General features: G+C 43.1%; 1 protein-coding gene across 1 annotated transcript in view; it reads right to left on the bottom strand.

Moving 5' to 3' along the window:
* The window catches only part of MCTP2 (multiple C2 and transmembrane domain containing 2), a 195,509-nt gene that overhangs the window by 48,161 nt on the left and 125,470 nt on the right, over positions 1-21,878 (bottom strand). Inside the window, 2 exon segments of the mRNA XM_032469472.1 lie at positions 19,796-19,915; positions 21,559-21,633. Of these exon segments, the coding sequence (XP_032325363.1) occupies positions 19,796-19,915; positions 21,559-21,633 (195 nt within the window).

The raw sequence follows: 21,878 nt of genomic DNA, 5'->3' as shown, positions 1-21,878 counted from the left end.
ATCCCCCCAGCGCAGCATCCCTGGGGTGGATATTTGTGCGTGGCTTGGAAGGGGTGATCAGGGGAAAGTTCTAGTTAATGCTTTATTTCCGTTCCATGTTCGATATCCATGCCCAGAAAGCCAAAGTGGTCAAATACATCCCAGGTTCTGAATCAACTAAAACTGCTGAATGGATGAATCAAACACAACCATTCAGCCAACATTCATGGAGTGTTTACAACTACGGGGCGCTGTGATGCTGTTATTGGAAAAAAAAAAAAAAAAAAAAGAATGAGACACTTTCTATCATCCAGCAGCTACCAGTATAAACTGTCTCACATTCTCATACACACACACACACACACCCATTACCTAAACTTGAGTTCCCCATAATGCCTTATTTAAAAAGTTATAAGTAAAAATATCAGAGTACAGTATTATACGTGATCCCACTGTAACCAAAAAAAAATTTTTGTAAATGAGAAAATAAAATTGTTACTAATTTAATTTTGAGTGAGTTCGAATATGGAGCTAGTGTTCTTAACTGTTACATTGTGCTTTTTCCTGTTGTGTTACTTCCAACAGTTCTGAGGGAAATACACTTTCTAGCAAGCATTTGTTGAACAGTGCTTAGGGCATACGCATCTTGACTGGATCTAAGTCATGGCTCTCCCTCTGCTAGCTGTGTGCCCTTGGACACATGACCTAACATTTTTCATCTTTAAAAAGAGAATGGTAATTTCAGCCTCAAGGACCATGGAGAGGACTAAACGCAATGATGAAATTGAAGAGTCATCGTCACCACCCTGCTTCTTCTCAAAGTGGATACACAGCTGTGTGTCCAAGTCAAAGGATGGTGATGTACACAGAAGAAAACCACGGGAAAGATAAGGTGTGCTGGGCTCTCCTTTGCCAATTTTTTTTCTGTAGAAAAGCACTCAGGCCATCCACTGGTTCAAGAGAAGACATTTACTCAGTTACGACTTTGTTTCTGGCTTGATGCTTAGATTAGACTCAGTTTAGGAGAAAGAAAGTAGGAGACGAAGAGATGACAGTGATTTTTTTCTTTTTTAAACGCCTGGAGATGGTAAAGCATTCAAATGGGGCGGGATCACAGACCGATGGGGCGGGGGCGGGAGACGGAGGCCAGTTAGTGGAAAGACCTGTATGTCAGGTAGGAAGCTGAAGATGTGATCGTAAATGAAATGGGAAGACATTTACGGATTTTTTTAAGAGAAGAATAATCATAGGACCAGATATTTAACTAGATCGAGAATTCCAGTAGCAAAGAACTCTCAGTTATGGGAACAGATTAAGGAAATGAGAAAGTGAGAACAATTTTAGCAGGAAACAGCAGTAACCCAGGCACAAGGGCAAGATCACTTTTCTCTGGGATGCTGAGGGATGATTTAGAGAGAAGATAGGCTTGTTGACTCTCTAAACATGGCCTGGATTTTGATTAACTGTGGGGAACCAATTGGGGAAACACTGTGATCTTATGCCCAGTCATACTCAGCCACTTACTAGGAATTACTCCTGAGTCCTGGACAAAACTTCAAGTCACTCCTTGTCCCTTTACCCGTTTTGGTTGCCCTCTAGAACTAGCCTATCCCTTCCTCTCCCCACGGGGGTTCTGACATGCAAGATCTGCTGTGTGGACGGGGACATGGCTTCCTCCCAGACATCCAACCCTCCATCCACACACCAGCAGCCACAGGGGAAGCAGCTGAAGCAACCCAAATACCAACAATCTTTCAAGTTACTAATAACACGTGACTTCGCTCTATTTGTAACTGTAGTCCCCCGCAGCCATTCTCAGGTTACAATGTCCACAGTCTATAACCTCTTCCCCACTCCTCCCAAACGGATGCTTCTCACTAAATTAATTTCTATGCAAGGATCTTGCACTTGCTTCAGAAATTCTCAACCATCAGAAAGCAATGTGAATGGAAGACAGGAATAACAAGCCTGGTCGTGGCAGGCAGAATGATGGTACCCCAAAGATGTCCATGTCCTGTTCCCAGAACCTGCGAATATGTCACATTGCAAAGGGGAATTAAGGTTACAGATGGAGTTAAGGTTGCTAATCTTTACATAGAGACAGTATTTGCAGATACTAAGCTCTATACATCAAATAAACAACAAGGTCCTACTGTACAGCACAGGGAACTACACCCAATACCTTGTAATAGCTTAGAATGAAAAAGAACATGTGTGTGTGTGTGTGTGTGTGTGTGTGGTTATCACTATGCTGTACACCAGAAATTAACACAACATTGTAAACTGACTACTCTTTGATAAAAAAAAAAAAACGCAGGGAGATCATCATGGATTATCTGGTTGAGTCTAACGTCATAATTAGAGGGTCTTTGAAACCAGAAGATGGAAGCAGAAAAAGAAATTCAGGAAAAGACGTGAGGGCAGAAGCAAGGTCAGAGTGATGCCACGCGAGGACTCAACATGTGCCCTTGCTGGGTCTGAAGACGGACGAAGGGCCAGGAGCCAAGGCACGTGGGCAAACCCTAGAAGCTGGAAAAGGAAAGGAAACATATTCTTCCTGCAATGGAACACAGCCTCTCCAACACCTTGATTTTAGCCCAGTGAGACCTGTGGTAGACTCCCGGCCTCCAGAACCCCAAGACAGTATGTCTTATGCCCCTTACATGCGTAGTAGCTTGCTACAAGAGCAACAGAAAATCAATGAAGTAGTGTAACGTAAAAGAGGTAAAAACACACCTCAGGAACTTGTGAAAGACTATCTGGACTGACCAGCCCACCAGTGCTACACCTTTGGGAGGCACCCGTGGGTCTAGGAAGAGATCTGTTCTTCCCACCTCAGTCTCCTCCAGGAAGGAGGTAAGGGGGAAAGAACACCGATCATGGAAGAGTGGCTTCGGTGAATTTCAGCCCGGAGTGGGCTCAGGACTGAAATGTCCTTTCCTGCTCAGACCTCACTTTTCTCCCCTGTCCTCAAATAAAACCTTTGCATTTCCACTTGTGCTTCATGCTCTGGTTGCTGCGGTATACAGAGGGTTGACCAAAACTTTCATTAACTATCTATTTTCCTTAGGCGTTGGGATAGACCATTTCTGGTGCTTATCGGCACTGACTTTGACGATTTCTGTAAGGCATGGAATGATCCAGTCAGTTCTCTGGGAGAAAAATCAAACTGGGTGTCTTGCCTTTTCTCTTAGACATAAAACTCCATCAACTAGTTCTAGTCTGGGTGAGAATGATCACAACGGGCAGTTTATTACGACACTTCTATAGAAAGATACCTGGATTATGTATTCCTTGCTTTTATTAGCCTCTGTAACTTTTTGAATAAACAATGTGAGTCATTTTCAAACCGCCAATGTCACGATAACACTACACTGAACGTTTCCACCAAGAATGTAGCTTACTCCATTCCGATTTCAGAGGCAGTCTCTACATAAAGAGTCCATGTAACACTAATATTAAATATAAATTGAAGAGTTTTAGACTGTATTTTTTGAGACAGGGAGTTTTTGCTGATACTTATTTGCCCTGTTGACTGTATAACGGGATTTTTTAAAAGCAAAAAGAATGCTTCTAACCTGTGCTTATGCAAACATTTCTTACAAAATACACCATTTTCCCCTCTTTTAGCTACAAATCATTTATTAAAATCCTATCACATTAATGTCTGGATCATGCGACCAGCCTTTATATTTCTTGATAATTCTGTATAAATGGAAACAAGTCAGCCCATCACCTCTGACCCCATAAAGATCCCTGCAACACTCAGAAAGGCACACAGCTAGTTTAAAAAAGCAGAAAAGCACTGAACTAAATGAAAGACAGCAAGCCTGTAATGCGCTGCAACCACTGGCTTTTTCCCCCACAATGATCATAATTTCAGGTCTAGAACCAGACAATAAATTTCTCATTATGCATTTCTGCGGAAGCAGTAATCGAGCAGTTGGAAGTCTGATTTTGGTAAATACATCTTTCAAAGCCATCAGCAAATTATCTGCTCCGATTAAAGGAAGGGGGGGAACCCTCACATATTTATGTATTCCCCATAAAGCTGGGTGTCTCAAGGAGGTCAAGAAAAAAATTCCATTAAAGGTACCCATAAGTGTCTCACTCATTTCAGAAGCATAATTGTTGGCACCGCAGGCACCCTCCGTGCCAGAAATCCGACGGGGCCCTAACTGAACTCTACGAGGACAAAGCATCCTCTAAACGTGTTCTCTGACCTTCGTCACGTGAAATCAGGCTGCAATGCTGACTAAAAACTTACACTTAAGTGTAAGTAGGAGTAAGTAAGACTTACTCCTTCACGATCATGGAAAGATTGGATCAGAATGAATACAGGAAGAAATGCTCTGGGTAATAAAGCAAGTGTATCTAATTAGCACTAGTGCAGTGATCAAATAAAGCAGCTCACTGTGTTAAGTCACTCCACTCGCAGCCTGCTTCCAGGCACTAAAAGAGGTAACGTTGCAGTACGTTCACATTAAGCCTGCAATAGCTCTGTACATGCTCAATGTGCTTAAAACAGACTGAGGTGTCTTAATTCGGGAACCCTCCAAGAGCGATTAGGGAGCAATGCTATTTATATACAGCAAAGTACAATTCCTTGGAGAATCATATCAAGGACGTCTTGGACGGTCTCCCATTACTCGGAGAGACTACCTATTGACTTAATCGAAAAGAAAATTGTGCTTGTATCAGAGCCACGCGTACTTGTCATTAAAACCAAAAATGATGCCAAGGTTTGGATCTTCCTTTCCCTTAAAAATGCTTTTAGGAGCCCTGAATTTATTTGGATCAGGAGGAATCCAAGCAGTTTTCTGACAATCCTGAGACATCACTATAAACTGGGAAGAAACCCAAAATATGGTCTTTGAGCATGTATGTGCACGCACGTGCACGCGGGCACACACACACGCGCGGGGAGTCACACACTCACACTGAAGCAATCATTTGCTCACTCAAGCAATTGTTGAAATCAAAACCCAGCAAGTACAAATTCAATTTTTGGCCTGTTACGTTTAAAATCTGTTCCATCATGTAAATAAATGTGCCCCAAACAACAGCAAAAACAAAAACTCCTGAAACAATGATCCTATTTAAAGATGCTGTTTGAATTTTAATGTCTTTCATTTCAAGCAAAGAAATAGTAAGTTTGATGACACAGAAAATAAAATATTCCTCAGGTTTTTTTTTAAGGATCAGATCCACTTGAGCACTGAATGAAAATATTCTAAAAGGCCCTTTAACATCCAAGAGGCAGATGTGCAAGTAAAAGCAAAGCCAGGAGGTTGTTTATTTTAATAAAGCTATTATACGTGCAGCTTCAAATTAGGAGTGGCACGGAGGCTAGGGCAGGTCTAAACCATCACCACCTGTTTGCCCTGAAAAATCAATTAAAGCCACACTTTCATAGCCCTGCCTTTCTAACCAATAAAACTTAGACAGCTTCATCGTGAGACCTGAGTCGCTCAGAGGGAACGTGCTGGAAACCCAAAGCCTCAGTCTCACATTCCTGTCCTGTTCCTGATCGTATAAACTAACCACAGTAAAACCAGCCTTCGGGGGCAGTGGCAGAAATCTGAGGGAGAAAGAGACCAAAAGGGAGAGAAAAAGAGGAGAGAGGTTCCAATGGCGATTGGTTTCATACTGAGAATTGTACCTCCTTTTGGTGAATTCTGATAATTTCTTCAAAGACTCTTTTTATTCCCCCCTTTTCCTTTCTCCCCCCCCCCCCCCCGCCCCAGAACAGAATTCTGTGCTACATTTTCCGTGCAATAGGAGAGATCCAACTTTGCAAGTTGAAAGCTAGGGCAGGAAAGCCGTCCCAAGTGTTTTAGTAATTAAACGAATATGCATAATGAACCATATGCCCAAAGGGCCTGTTCTTCATGTGGGCCAGATTTTTGTTTGAATTTTTAATTTTTATATACAGATGAAACATTCAGTGTAATCTACCAACAGTGCGAGGGAACGTACAAGAGGAAGAAGTGTGAGGGACGGTCCACGCAGAAGCAGGAAATGGGAGACACCAGCGAGATTCTCTTCTGAAGATGTTGATTCAAATGTGGTTTTCCCCCTCCAGCAATCCTTCTCGTCATCTGCTCGGTCTTCAGGACACACACATGATGCGCGCACTGACAGCTTTATACAGCATGAGTAAAATACAGTGCCGTCAGCCAAAAGGCGTGAAAATCCCATGGGACAAACAAGGATTTCTTAAAAAGAAAAAAAATTCCATCTACACCCATCATTCAGACTACCATCTTGAATTACAGGGAATCCTCTCAAGTTCCCTTTGGAGACAACATAAATGTTACATTGCAGGCTCTAGGCCACATATATTAGCAATTTGAACTGATCTAGGAAGAGTCCTTACCTCTCAGAGATGTAACTGTGCACAGGGGGTAGAAAACACTCAGGGTGAAACGCAGGCGGGCCCTCCCCACTCCAATGGCAATGCAGACACTGAATTTACGGAGTGCAACGTGGTATCGCCAACATACAAATCTCCTGTATTTTCTAAACAACCTAAAAGCTTCTTTTAAGCTTTTCAGTGACATTTAGGAAATACTGAGTTATAATCAAAACAACGTAAGAGGTACAGAGTCTGACAAAACTATTATCTCAGCTTCCGGACACACAGGAATGAGTAAGCATTCTCTAATGCAGACAGGAGAGATTTTTAAACATGTTGTTTGCACAACATTTGAAATTTACAAGGATGGTCTGGACAAAGTTATCAGGCCCTACGTGTGAGTCAGTCTTGGACGTGCCTAATTTAGGATAAACATTTCAGAACAGGGTGTGTGTGTGTGTGTGTGTGTGTGTGTTGGTGTGTGTGTGAACAGGGTGTGTGTGTGTGTGTGTGTTGGTGTGTGTGTGAACAGGGTGTGTGTGTGTGTGTGTGTGTTGGGGGAAACAGCACAGAGGAAATGGTAAAGTTCACTCTTTTCTATGCCTTTAACCGAAATAACCTAAATGCAAAATGCCACACTGGCCCTTATGGCACTGAGACAAGATTACGAAAATAAATCTGAACAAAAGTCAGAGAGAAGCTCTGGACTTCTTTCATCCTTGCCCCACTTTGCGAGCACGGCTATGCGGTCGTTTTCACAATGTAAACACCAGAAATGGAATGCAAAGCATTTAAAGAGCAAGTAATAATGGAGCCGTAAATAACGCCTCTCTTTGCTTTCCCTCTTAATTCAGAGTTTATGCCTTTGACACTGGCGGGGCGACTTGATCTAGTGGTCTCCGCGGAAAGACAGATAAACTTCCACTGCAGGCAGAAGACAAAAATTGACAAGGAGCATCACCTTTCCTGACTGTTTAAATCCTTTAAGGAAGTGCTGGAGCAATTAGAGGGGAGTGTAATCTTTGCCGAGTGCATTAACACTCTCCGACCTCCCAGACAATAGATCAGACCTCAGACACATAATGCTTCCCTAAGGCTTTTTAGCCAGTGTATTTGATCTCTTAGTCACCGTGCCTGTGTTACCATAGGTATCGTCCACCTAGAAGGCATTATTCATGAGCTCTCCTGTCCACTAGCTCTGACACTGGACTGCAATCAAGCCAAAAGCAGGAAAATCACCAGAATCCACAGCACTGCTTCCTGTATCTTTAAGATGGGGGCAGGTGGAGGGGGAGCCCAGACTCCTGGAAAATCGTCTTTCACAATTCTCTTATTATTTTTTAAAGCTACAGAGTCCGTTCTGTAAAAGTGAATTGGTTCCATTAATGCGAATAGGTCATCGATGAGCATGAGGTGTGTGTGTGGAGGGGGGGGTCACCCTCCAAAGCAACGCCTGCTTTTTGTCTATAAAATGAACTTCATAATAGATCCACCGAGAAAAGCACCGCGAGCGAGAAACAACACTGCAATATGCACAAGAAAGCAAAGGGGGGGAACCAAATCAACTCCTTGCACCGCGAGCTTTTAAATCTTCATCTGTCCTGTGGGTCATGCGGTGGGACACTGGTCCAGCAATCACCTATTTCCTGATGAACACATCCTGTTCCAACTGCTAATCTCACAGTGGAAGCTGGCTTTTACCATTTATTATAAACATTTTCAAGAAGTGCTTACTACCATGTATTTTTTTTTTTTAATGGATTAGATTTTGGTCCGCTGTGAACAGCAGAGAACTGAAAATTCTTTATATGAAGGCAGCAATATAGGTTTTCCGAGGGTCTCACATGTTTTCCACTCTCCCCTCTCATGAGTAGTTGGAATCACAATTGAAAAAGAATATAAGAAGGCTAGATGGTTTCTTTTCTCTTCTCTTTCTCCCCCTCTTCTATTGTAAGAAATTCTCTATCTGAAGGTACGGTACACAAGACCTCATAGGTTTGAACTTCACCACGAGACTCAGCGAAACGTTCAGAAGAGAGACAAAGATTCAATTTCACATAATTTGCTCAAGAACATCACAGTTGTCTGCCGAGGACACTCCACATCTAAAGCTGAAAGCATTTAAACCAAAATAATTACATTTACTTAGAATCCAGGCAGCTACCCTTGAAAATGTGCACTGCAAAGGTTTTTTAAATGAGACTACAAGGGAAAAAAAAAAAAGAGCTGAAAATTAGCTTTATGTTTAAGCTAATCACTTCAGAATTTGCATTTTCAAACCCAAACGTAAGAGAAATGGTAAATGAAAATATATAGTCACAAATAGCAATTTAAGAACTTTTGAACCTTAACCAGCAGGCAGGAAGGGGCTACGGAATGCTTTAACTTTGCTCGAGCCATGCCTAGTGTCCAAAATGAAGTCACAAAAATAAGCGGAAAAATGTCACCATATCCACTATGCAATTTCTAATGTTTTTTAAAAGAAACGGTTTATGTTGTGTTTTTACTGCTAGGTGAAATAGCATTCAAAGAATTTGCGATTCCACTCAGATTAAAACTAACCTGCAACAATTAGCTAGGGAAGGAAATGAAAGCAACTGATTTGATACTGACACACAGGCGCGCACACACACACGCACACACAGCTCTACCTGCGCAACTTAATATTCGATAGCAAAGGACTTTATAAACCTTTGATGCACAGGCATCAAATTTTAGCTATGGGTTAAGAAAAGTAAAATTTTTGTAAAAGCAGGCTTAAAATGGTTATCTGCCATACAAAATCTGTACCAACTCAGCCAAAATCTAGATCTTATCTCTTGTGCATAAAGATGAACACGCTATAGAGTATCTGAGAACATCATTATTAAAAAACAGAGGAAATTAACAACATGAAAATGTGATTTTTTTCCTAATATAATGATTTCTGCTTGTAGACAATTGTATCAAATTAAAAATAAATTACTAAAATTGAAATACCCAAGAAACAGTGCACAGAAGTTTATCGTGGGATTTTTATCATTTATGAGTTTCTGTCGCCACCTGCAGGACGATGTTTAAGGAAACAACAATGGTCAGGCTGTTTGCTATTCTTTCTTTTTCTCTTCCTCCTCCTCTTCCCATCACACCCCGCCCCCAATGTGTGTGTCCCTGCATGTGTGTAACCGCATGTACTAAGTTCCCAGGAAATGAATTCTTTTTCTTGTGAAATATGTACATTAATAAAAGTTTCAAAAATCACCAATGAAGTACAAACTAAAATTTACTGAAAGAGGTGCAGGCGACTGAGGCCACAGGCAGCTAATTTTTTAACTGCCAAACACAACATCACATTTTCCTTATTCTGCAGAGCAGAGTTCGGAGGAGAAATGAGTCTACAGAAATTTCCTTACTAAAAATCTGAGGCCTAGAGTGCTTTCCAAGGAAAGGTGCTTTTGCTATGGAATAGTTGACAGTAAAGTTTATAACCGCCTGTCCCCGGCTTATACCAGAGCGGATGAAATGTTGCAACCAGCAAATTCATCCTTAGTATTCTGTGGCTCTTTAAACAAAAGACAAATGTAAGACAATATTTCACTCAACATGTTATTGTAGCCCAAGAAAGTAAGAACAAGTTTAATGGCAGGAGTCAAAACTGAAACCAGAACACACAAGCGCAGATTACCATCAGCATTCTCAGACCATCATCTTCATCACTGACTCCAGGACATCTCGATAAGGAAGATTCATCCCCATAAGAAAAAGGTCAGACGGACTCACAAAAAGGAACATTACTCTGGGGCATCTGACCCCTCTGAGTAGCAACTCTCCAGACATAAGACTTGCAGAAAAGTGTGCTTTAAAAAATTTTAATAACCATAATCCATGGACACTGTGTAGATGCAGTTCATATTTGTGAACTAAAACTATAATTGCAATTGATCACAAAAGCCACATGCCGTAAAAAATGGTCTAAGAGCTGAGAATTCTCTGTTCTAACAGGCCACAAGGAAAATCACTTTACTGAAGCCTTCAGTTCCTTCCCCTATGAATAAACACGGAAGACGCCCTGATTTAACAATCTATAGTTCCATGCTTCTCCAGACTTAAAGCTGTGGCCATGGGGGTCTCATCTTAACACCAGTTGAGCTAAGAAGTGTCTTTTTTTTTTCCTTGGCAGAATGAAGTGTCCCTGGCAATGAGCTGAAACAAAAAAATTTTAGAAAGCTTGGCCAGAAATGGAAAAGTCATTTGAAAGGGCCAAAAAATATGGATTTGGGTTGTAAGAAAATCCTGGAGAGATGAGAACAGTCAGTAAACATTGTACAAGGACATGGTTTAGACGATGACATAATGAATTGGCTTTTTGATCTGTCTTCCTATTTTTTTGATAAAAGTGGGAGTTAGAATATCAGTCCAATGAAAATAACCCTCTCACCCACAAATTAGCTCTGTTATTTAAAAAGCCTGTGACACTGACTGAGACATCGTGCTGTATACCAGAAATTGACACACTGTAAGTGACTGTACTTCAGTTTAAACAACAAAAAAAGCCCATGACACAAGCCCAAGCTAAGAGGAGAGGCAGCAAAACACACCTTTGTAAATCATCAATCAAATGGCAAAAGTACAGTACGGCACGGTAAACCCTAACCAGACCACAAAGACGGTCTCTCTCCGTAAACATCAGATCGGGCGGCTAGAATGATTACCAGGCTCTCTTGTAACTGTCACCTGTGGTGGGTCTAATTATAGGCTGCCCAGCCAGCATGCCCGCGTCACACAGCAATCAAAGGGCCCGCGGCTTGCCAAGCGCAGCCAGACGACGGAGAGCACGCGCCACCTGATGGGGAGCCCCAGGGATCGGCCAGAGAGACTAATAAAAATGACAGCTTCCAAACAAATGACGAAGCTCGGACCGCAAAATACGGCACTCTCAAATTAGCCAGACGTATCAGGGCTGAGCACGGTGCTCCAACAGGTCAAAACCAAAGCGGGAAGCAGGTTGTACCTGTTCCCACACACACCAGCTCTCTGGTTCTCCCTCCCTCCCCTGACCTCTTTTATTTCTAAATACTCCTTTCCATTTTGGCATCATACAAAATGTTTACACATCCAGGTGTCATATACACAGATTGGAGGGATGGGGAAGTCCCCAGCTCCGTTAAGAATCAAAAATAAAATCCCTCCAGATCCAAGGGCAGTTGATCGGGGTTAGATTCGCCATCTTCCATCCTCCTCCCCTAATTCTCCTGCTGCTGACCGTCTTTTGGGCATTTGGCACTGCCCTCTGGGTGGGCAGGGTCCAGAGAAAGCTGGGAAAACACACATCGGCAAAGATGACGATGGAGCTGTTCGGTCATCTCTGAACCGTACCCTCTGGTGGGGCCACAGGCTGCTGTGGTCAGAGGAGGAGTTGTGATAATACAGAAGCGGTGTCTGGTAACAGATGGTCTGCAGTGTATTCAGCCCCATCGTAAGCAGTAAGGACATACAGATCAAAGACTAGGACTTTGTCATTCCATCCATTCTGCAGCTCACCATGTCCTAAAATGATGCTTCAATCTTACAGTGACGTTACACTGAATGGTGTTTTAGCCTAGGACGTGCACCTGACGTTATTAGGTCACTGAAATCAAATCCCTCCTATTTTTTGACATAAAGAACTTAATTTATTAGGTCAAACATGAAAAGCACTATCACAGCATTCAAGATAGAACCATGTGCTTTGGCATTCTTTGGTTCCAAGCACATCCATCTGCCCTAGAAACAGCTGACTCTCGGACACTCATCACACGGCACAGAATACAGCGGCGTGTGTTTCTACCCTGTCCTCCAGCAGGTCCTCCACAAGTCCTCACATAACACACCCTGTGAAATGAAACAGCAACCGTGTGTGTGCGCGTGCGCAAACACCCACTTCAGTGAGGCCCCTCTCTGAGTTAGAAGAGCAACACCATCATCTCCCAGCGGTTACATCAGAGAATAACTCCCACCCACAGGTGTAGCTCATTTCACAGGTTAAAAGTATTTCCATGCTTAGATCTCCAAAGGGCAAATTCATTTTTTTCTTACGGGGTGCTATAATAATTAAAAGGTTATTTTTGATTTTAAATGTAAAAGGAGGCTGGGGGAGGGAAGCTTGGGGAGAAGATGAGGGGGGCAGCAAAGGAGGTAGAGAGGGTGCTGGGGCGAGGCTGGGAGATGGGGCGAGGAGGAGGGAAAGAGGGAAGGAAGGGGGATGAAGGAAGAGAGAGAAGAAAAGAGCGCAGGAGGAGAGGCGGAAATGTCACCTTTGCATCTCAGTATCTAACAAGTGTTCGAGACACTGGCCAAACAGTGGTTGTGGACAGGGAGGGAGGGAGGGAGAGGGGCAAGCCTGAAGGAGGTGGTGGAGCTCAGAGGGGTCAAGGAGTGACATGATCTCTGAAGTCTTTCCTTTCTCTGAGACTTTAGGTCCTAAAGTTGAGATGAAGTTCAAATTCACAGAAGGATACCTGTGGACAGCAGAGCAAACTAGACTGGGTTCTCTGCAGTCTGTGAAAGACAATGGCTCTTAACCAGAACATCCACAGAAGGCAGAAAAACACATGCTTGTAAGTGCATCCCGACAGAAGCTCAGGCAAGGTGGTGGGTGGTGACAGACAATCCCCATCCCGGGCCTGGACCCAGCAGAACTATTCTCTTCTTATCTCACGGGGCCGGGTGAGGCTTGGCAATGTATGCTGTTCTAGGATTTTTAAAAAAAGAAAAAAAAAAGAAAAAAAAAGAAGATCTAATGCTTACTCGTCAAAATTGGGACGCTCCAAAATACCACCTGTTTTCATTCAGCGTAGCTATGACTCTGTCTGGAAGTGCAATTCAATTATAAAGTTGAAAATATAAACATGAAAATATGCTAAAAGAGCTAAGAGTGTCCTTTTAAATTTTCAACAGATAATCTTTTAATGCAATTACCGTAATTTTATTAAATGGTATAATTAGTTAATGCCTGAGAAGCTGTCAATAGAAGGTGCAATTATGTTGTAAAAAATTATAATCACAATGTGCAATAATGGATTGTTCTTATGAAAAAAAAAATGCTGGAAAAGAACCTTAAAGTATTTTTGAAAGTATAGTAGGTAGTCTTCTGTGAAAAGGAAGATTTGGGAAATCATCAGATAAATGATAAATAAAACAAATAATAAACTGGCAAATATTTTAAGCATTTTATATAATATATTTATACATCTTTATATAGAAGTATATACATTTATGCTTTAAGATGTATTAAAAAACTTTCTCCTTCAGACAAAATGGTAATTGGAACTGTGGATTTTTTTTCAGCTTTAAGGGAATATATTTAATCTCCGAGCTGCAATTGCATGAACACTCACCAAACCAGTGGGTGCTTTGTACATCCGATTGTGACTTCTAGTGGATGTGGAAACAGCCACCAAAAGTTTAATCAAACGCAGTGCATTTAGTTGTGAATACATTGGAGCTGGAACTTAAGAAAAATCTTCTAAACACAGTTAACACATAAACATCTAAAGCATCAAGAACACAACTGACCAGCACTATTTTAATAGCCGGATCAGAAAACAGAATGTCCACTGTAGTTTTCATCTGTACCAAACAAAGTTCAATATGTGTCCTGTGGGCTACAGAAGGGACCAGGAACAGAGGCACTCTGCAAGGTCCCGTAGGAAATTTTCACTGAACTGTTCTCAACAAATGTTCAAGAGAAAAGCTTTTTGCTTTCCTAATTTCCTCTGCGTCTTGTGTATGGATACACACACGCATGTGTGATGGAAGGGTCTGTGTTGTTACTGTTGTTGTTTTAACTGAAGTACCGTCAGTTACAATGTGTCAGTTTCTGGCATACCGCACAATGTCCCAGTCATGCATATCCACACATATATTCGTTTTCATATTCTTTTTCATTAAAGGATATTACAAGATATTGAATATAGTTCCCTGTGCTATACAGCAGAAACTTTTTTTTAAATCTATTTTTATATATAGTGGCCAACATTTTGTTATTGTTTTTAAGTCTGATGTGAAATCATTTCACATTCCTCAAAATTACAGGCTTTCTAAAAGCAAAGCATTCTGTATATATTAAATATGAGGTATCACTAAGAAAAGTGGAGAACTGTCTTTTGATCTTATTGGGGAGGGGGAAGGTTGATGGATGCTTTAAATTATGTATCCAAATGCAGGTCCTGTCCATGATGAAGAATAAATTCTTCATTTTCTTACAAACAAAAATATCAGAAAAAAGGGCACAGATGTTAAAAGCATAGTTTATGAAGATACCCATTGACATATGGTAGACTGAGATTGCTTTTTAACATCAAAGATCCAAGTAAAAATTTAATAAGTAAGGAATCCATCAGTGCCCGACCAACTCTCCTCCTTTGATGCAATAGGTGTGTGCCTGAAAGACTGGTGGAAAAACAAAACTACATAAACGCAATCCTTTTTTTTTTTTTTAGGGCATTGGGAGACCTTTGCTATTGAAAATAATCTTCTGATGACGCCATCTGTCAAGCAAATGTTTTTTGCTATATGAAACAATGCACTATACCATAATATAGCTTTAAGTCTTTCTACAGACGACATTGGGGTTTGTAAAATATAAATACCCAAGAAAAAAAAACCCCAGAAAACCTTATACAGATGATTGGTTCTACAATACAAACTTCACAATGCAAAAATCACCCTTGGAAAACCATTTTATCTTAACTATTATCAAATAATGTATTTACACTGAGACACGGGAATATACAATATGGCACCCCTTCCCACACTAGAAATATGGGCCTATCTTTCTGGAAGATACTGTTTTAAAACATTTTGTAGCAGTGCATTCGTGTAGACAGCTACTCTTTTCTACCACTAGCCCTTATTTTGAACGAACTGGAATTCTTGAAGAAAATCTGAAACGTACAGATTCCTTCCATGGCCCCTTCCTTTTAGCTGCTTCCCCTCCTCACTCTCTCCTTGGAAGCCCTTTTACATCATCTAAGAGCTCCCCACCCCCCAAAGTAGGAAAAGATAACTCAGACTTCAACCTGGGGCTCAGCCTAGAACCAACAAGCACTGAGGTTTTCCAGATCATCAAGCTAAATTCCAAGGCTGTCATACGCCTGTGATTCCCACGGTCTGGGCTGTTCCCCAAAGATGCTACAGACATTTCCACCTTTCGTTCATTTCTTTAATTTCAGCTCCATTTTTTTGTGACTATAATGACTATGTCTGAGAATTATTCCCACCCATGTGATGAGAGTTGCTTTCTCCCAAAGCGTCTTGGAATACACTCAACTCTCATTCATAACATCTAAATACACACCTGAAACGACTCCTAGGTTGTCCCCAGAGTTGTTACCACCTATCTAAATACAAGGACCACAGTCACTGCATCCCGGGCCTCAGCGAGAGGCAGTGCAGCCCAATGGTTAAACGCACAGGCTCTAAATCCTGATGGTCTGGGTTTAGGTCTCAGCTTTGCCTCTTTAAAGCATATAATCTCTGACAGTTTATTTAACCCCTATAGGGCCATTTTTCTCATCTGTAACGAGAAGGCGAAACTGAAATTGTCACCCACATCAGCAGGTTGTTGTGAGAACTAAATGAATTAACATTTATAGCATGCTTAGAGCAGAACCTGACACACAGTACGCACTGGAACAACGCAAGCTGTTATCTCTAGAGTTCAAAGCTTGTGACTGGGACTGACCACGGGCATGTATATAACGTGCCCTGTATATTCACAAATCTATTCATAGGGAAATATCCAGACGTGCTTCTTCTTGGCATATTTTAGCTACACTTGACCTCTGTCAATAGACTGACATCTCATATTAATCGTCTTTCAATTGGAAAACCAAGAATGGGAATTTTTGAGTGAAAAAAAGCACAATTCTCTTTAACTTCAAACAAGTAAAGCTCAGAAAACACCATGGCAGAAAAAATATCAAGAAAGCTTAGAGGAAAGAGAAAAAGACTCAAAAGAAGCAGTGAGCAAGGTTCTCTACCATCATCCTAACAAAAAAACTGAGCCCGGACAAGCATGATTTGGAATGGTTTGCCCACTCTGAAAAAGCCCACACTTAATCTCTTACTATAACAATGTATTAAACAGTACACAGTAACATTCACACAGCAGGTGTTAGAGAATTAAAGACAACTTTCTTCTCTTAGTGTTGGGAACACGATCACCCAAGTAAGTGGAGAGCGGGTGAGTCCCCTGGCAAGGGAGACTGCTGCTCAGACAGTTTAACAAGACACACGTTCTCCTGTCTGTCCATCCGCTTGGACTGGACACCGCGTGGACCTGGGTCTTAACAGGGTGCTCTGCTTTAACTCCTGCTTTCAGCAAGATAGGACATGGTCACACACACACATCCGGAGTCATCCTTAGAAAGTGTACGGTGTGCTTTCATCAAGTCTTAAAATTAACAGCCAGAATCTAAACACAATTCCGTAACAGTCATGCTCTGTATCATCTGAAAAGAGAGACACTGACATGATGTTAATCGGCAACCTTCTGCTACCTGACAAAACAGAAGTGAAAACAAAGCCCTCGAGTCCTGCCCTTGGCTCGTGGTGCTGCACCTCGAGGGGGAGGGGAAGCCCCGACAGAGGTTGGTTCAGCCGAAATGGTTCTTTCCACCCCTGTGCGGCGAACCCTCAAAGAGCACTTAACCTGACTTCTGCTACAGAAAGGTCTTCAAATGCAGTCCTACTGTTTAATAAATCCTTGGCTTAAGACTTTGCTTTCAGATCAGCACAGAATTGGTCCATCCCTGTGATGCCAAGACAGGGAGGTGAAATAAGAGCAAAGTGCCACGTGGATGGATGAAGACCAGGAGCAGAACTCTGCCCGCAGCAGATCGCAGGAAACGGCAGTGTCACAAAGGACAAATGTGGTGTTCTCAAGAGCAAGCAAGGGAGAGGAGCTGGCTCTCAGCACCACAGCCTCCTGTCCTCCCTCTCTGGCCCCAGTCACCTGAGGATCCAACAGTTTACAGAAGGACAACCCTTAAAGGAGTCCTATGGAGTCAGGGACACCGCGAGTGGCAGCCCCCAGCGTGGAATCACCCATCGATGCTCCACAAGCAGCGAGCCTGAGTCTGTAAGCAAAATCCATGACAGCGAAATGTTTTCCAAAAAATAGGAAGGTTTAAAGGTTACCCATGATCTTCTTTAAAGACATAGGGAGACTGAAATAAATTTTTTTTAATTTTATCCTAATAATGCACTTTTTTCATATGTTCCCACATAAAGAGCAGAGACAGTTATGCAATGACCAACATGATAGTAGCAACAAAAACACTCTCTAACAGAATGACACATAGCCAGCTTAGGGAGAGGAGATGTCTGCCTTTCTGCATCGGCGGTATCGCTGAGCCCCACTATGGCTGGTTGAAGTCACCATGAGATAATCATTCAGAAGGAGAGATTTAAGTGGGAACGGAAAACTAACCGTTTTGAGGGAAGCTGACTATTTCAGGCCCTTCAGGACAATCCAGAGACAGAGCTGGTGCGTGGACCACTTCTCAATCACTGACTTCGCATTTTTTCAGTGACGTCCAGTGGAAAATGTCCCCCATCCACTGAGACAGAGGGGCCTCCCATGAATCCTTGCAAAATTGTATTTCGGCAAACCAGCCGGGAAAGCCCCCTCTTTATCTTTCGTTCTGAGGGCCTCAGAGATGTGAAAGGACCCCATGCATCTGGCAGCCAGCCTGGCAGAGGGCTCAGCTAGGAGAGGACACTCAGGGTACCAGGCAGAAGGGGTCCCACCGCCAAGGCTCCCTCCCCACTGAGAAGTACCCCCCATAAAGCAACCTATTTCTATTCATTTGTTCTAATCTTTCTTCAGATCAGGCCAGCGGCCCATTAATCATTTCTGTCAGTCCCTTACACAATCCAGGGCAACAGAGCTCTTGTTTTTCTAAAAATCACGGTGCCAGACACGAAGCTCAAGAAAGAGGAAAACCTTCGCTCCTGGAAAGGGCTGGCCCGGGATGCCGACTGCAAGAAACCACCAATCCTGCTGACCTGCCTCTTTTGCCCAGAATCACATAGAACGTTCCCTGGCAAGCTTCTAAAGAGAATTCTGCTGGGAAACGGAGGCAGGGAGGCTGAAGAGGAACCCGACCCACGCAGCCCCCCACCAAGGAGAAATGTAAGGAAGGGAGGCAGAGGAATAAACGCCAAGTCCAAGACAGACACAGATTTAATAAAATCCTAATAAATGTTGTGATCAAGGCTGATTGTTTTAGCAACTTCAAACCAAAGAAAAAGTCTATGAAAGGCCACGGCTGCAACCACCATAGGCCTTCGCCTCCTTAAGCCGTGAAAAACGAACGCCGAGGGGCCCAAACAGAATGTTCTCCAACAGCAAAGAGAAAACCTCTTAGGGAACTGGTATGCTGCTTGCCTAGTTAGGGTGGGAGTGACCCAGAACCCACCAATATCTGGGGCTGATTTTTTCTGATGAGGATATGCTTGGTGGGCAGAAGAACTGTGATCACGACCGGACCACTCACACATGGATCCTACTGCGATCTCTGCATGGGACAGAAAGGAATGGCATAATACCAAATGCACAAGATTAGCAGTGGAGTGACTTGGTGTCTCCCCACACGTCTGACACTACCAATCTGATCCGTGACAAGTCCCTTTACAGATGAGGGAGAAGGCCCGGGGATGCAAAGTGAGGACACTGCGCTTCCAGGTCCTTACAAGATTCCTGGACGCTCAGTGGCTGACTGAGGTGGTTTTCAGGTCTCCTGCAGCTCTGAGCTTCTGTAATGTTATTCTGCACATCAGCAAGGACCAGTGTCATCAGAGAGACTGAGTGCACTTCACAGACATCAGAGGTGCTCCCTCGTGGTGCTAAGTCACTTGTAACGTGCACTCATCAGTTACGTCTCCAGAGGCTTGACATGAATAAATGTTTCTTTTTCAATATCCAAGTTTGTCAATGATTTATTTAAAACATAGAGCATTTTAGTCTTAATTTAGTCATGTGACTTTTCAACTGTCATTTTTCAAAAAAAAAAAAAAAACACTAGCGTTCATGGGCACAGGAAAAGACAAACACATTGTGGGGACTATACAAATGGTTATAATAACCAGCACAGAAACATTTAAAAACACATGGGACAGGAGCTCCCTTAACCCCTCCAGTAGATAATATATGAGTAAGACTCAGGTAATTTAAGGAATTTCCAAGGGTAAATCTGACAAACATGGTTTTAGAAAGACACCTGCTGAGGCATCCTCTAACCACCTACACTGTCATACATTTTAGAAAGATGAATGGATACCATTTTTTTTTTTTTTAAGTTTCCTTACAGGTGTAAACTTCAGCTACGCTGAGTGTGCATCTTTCTACTTCATGGAAGTAAAATAAAACCCATCTCAACTGCATTTGGCTCTGGGACTCAGAGTCAATAATCTGAACATAAAAATGAAGCTCACCACGAATGCTACTGCGCTTCTCAACGTGGACTCCCACTGGAAGCAGCTTTTAAGGAACTGGACCGTGTTCCAAATCGCCATGGTGATTCTTTTCACCCGGTCTACATCCCTTGATAAGATCTGATGAAAAAAGGGTGAAAAACAGGGAACTAGGTTTAAGTACTCCGAATATTCTCTGTAGATCAGGCAGCGTGGTCATCTGAATTATATTATGTGTATATATACATATATACCTGCTAATTAAAAAAATAATGGAAAGGAAGAGCCCTAATACTTTTTCAAAGTTCTTTTTACAATATGATCATATACGTTTCTATAGGAAAGTACAGCTCTGGGAAGGGAATCCAGTCCCCGCACCTCCTCACTCTGTGACCTTGGGCCGGTTTCTTACTCTCTCTTATGCTATGGGGTGGACGTGGCTATGCACCTTGTTGACTGTGGAGAGAATCAAAGGGCTCAGAACAGTGCCTGCCATGTACTAAGTGACTTTTTAAGTATTTGCATATTAAGCAAAGCTTTTCAACTTTATGATAATTGGGGGACACCTAGTGGTAAGAGACATTTGGGGAGAATCCTAACATATCCCAGGGCCCCGGTCCCAAATCCCCTGGTGTGATCAGAGCCCAAACCCCACCCCTCCAGCCCAACACACACACACAAAGAGGGAGGTCCTGTTTGGCAAAGGAAATGCCTTTTCTGCCAGCTGGAGGTAGATCCGTTTCAGTTTGTTTGCAAAGCGGTTCCTCCACCTACCTCAACTCAGGTTTTAACTTTCAAGCCAACAGGGCCAAGGGCAATAATGATAATAATTATAAGAAGGACGTGTGCTCAGATTCCACAAAATAAACATCGCACTCAGTGTCAGGGCAGACCAAAGCCAAACACTTGGGCGGTGTTGAAGGCCTTTCCCAAGTGTGTCCAGAAGCTCATGGGACACAAAAGGATGATAAGATGCCCTTCTATTTGACTTGCTTTCTGTAACCCACAGCTGCTCGCCCCACAGGAAGTGGGGGAGGCAATAAACACTTTTAGCAGGGGACACTTTGTTCTCTGTGACACAGCCAGGGAGGGACCAACGGTCCAGAGTGAAATCCTGAACTGTGTCTGACGAGGACAGGGAGGGGCCCTGAAAAGAACTGCAAAGGTCGGAGTTAAAAAAAAAATTGTAAAATTTCCTCTCCCGGGGTGGGTCCCCGGTCTTTACTTGCAGTTGAACTGCTGAGGGAGGAACGGAGGGCCACAGGCAGAGGCAGTGAGAGTTCATGCAGCGGGAGGTAAACGGCCAGCATAGTCCAGATGCAGGCAACATGGAAGAGGTGGGAACGGCCGTGGGTGCGGCCAAGGCGGGAAGTCTCTAAAGAGCCATTGGGCTGATTTCATGGAGCCCACGGGCAGGATACTTCCCTGCAGCTTCCAAGACTGGAGACTGAAATACCCGTGATTAAAGGATGGGAGGAGGGGCAAGAACCTTCGAGAGACGTTTAGAGAGGCTTGAAGCCAGGCATTTTTGTCTCCAGAATGGTTAGGGTATGAACGGAGGGCTGACATCTTCTGCTTCACCCCATAGATTTAAGTCTTTCCCTTCTTCCTGAGCCTATGGGAGTCCTTGTTCAGCGATGGGTGGGGAGAGAAAGGGAGAGAGAGGAGGGGACAAGGGAGGGAGGCAGATGGAGAAGGAGGGAGAGACGCAAAGAAGGCAGGACAAGTGACACGGGTGCTGGATGCTGCGGGAACCAACAAAGCCGTTTTCTGCACCCACCCACCTTTTTGGACAGCTTTCGGCTGTCTTCAACCAAGCGCTTTTCTCTGGGAGTAAAGGTCCTAAGGCTCGCTTTGACCTAGAAAGACATTAGTGTTATAAAGGGCGGCATTGCAATGGATTTCATCCTCCTCTTTTTCTAATGACCGAGAAGCCCTGGAAACCAAGAGCTCCTGACAGCAAGGGCTCCGGCGGGGAGCAAGGACGAGGGGGATCCCCGGGGCTCTACATGGGGTTCCCAGGGGCTCATTTCATGGACATCACTTCAGGGGGTCAGAAGGGATACAGGAGACACCAGAGGGTCGTTTCCACTTTGCAGATCAA

This window comes from Camelus ferus, chromosome 27 (assembly GCF_009834535.1).
Source record: "Camelus ferus isolate YT-003-E chromosome 27, BCGSAC_Cfer_1.0, whole genome shotgun sequence".
Taxonomy (NCBI): Eukaryota; Metazoa; Chordata; class Mammalia; order Artiodactyla; family Camelidae; genus Camelus; species Camelus ferus.
Note: the sequence above shows the minus strand (reverse complement) of the source record. Positions and strands in the feature narration are given on the sequence as shown.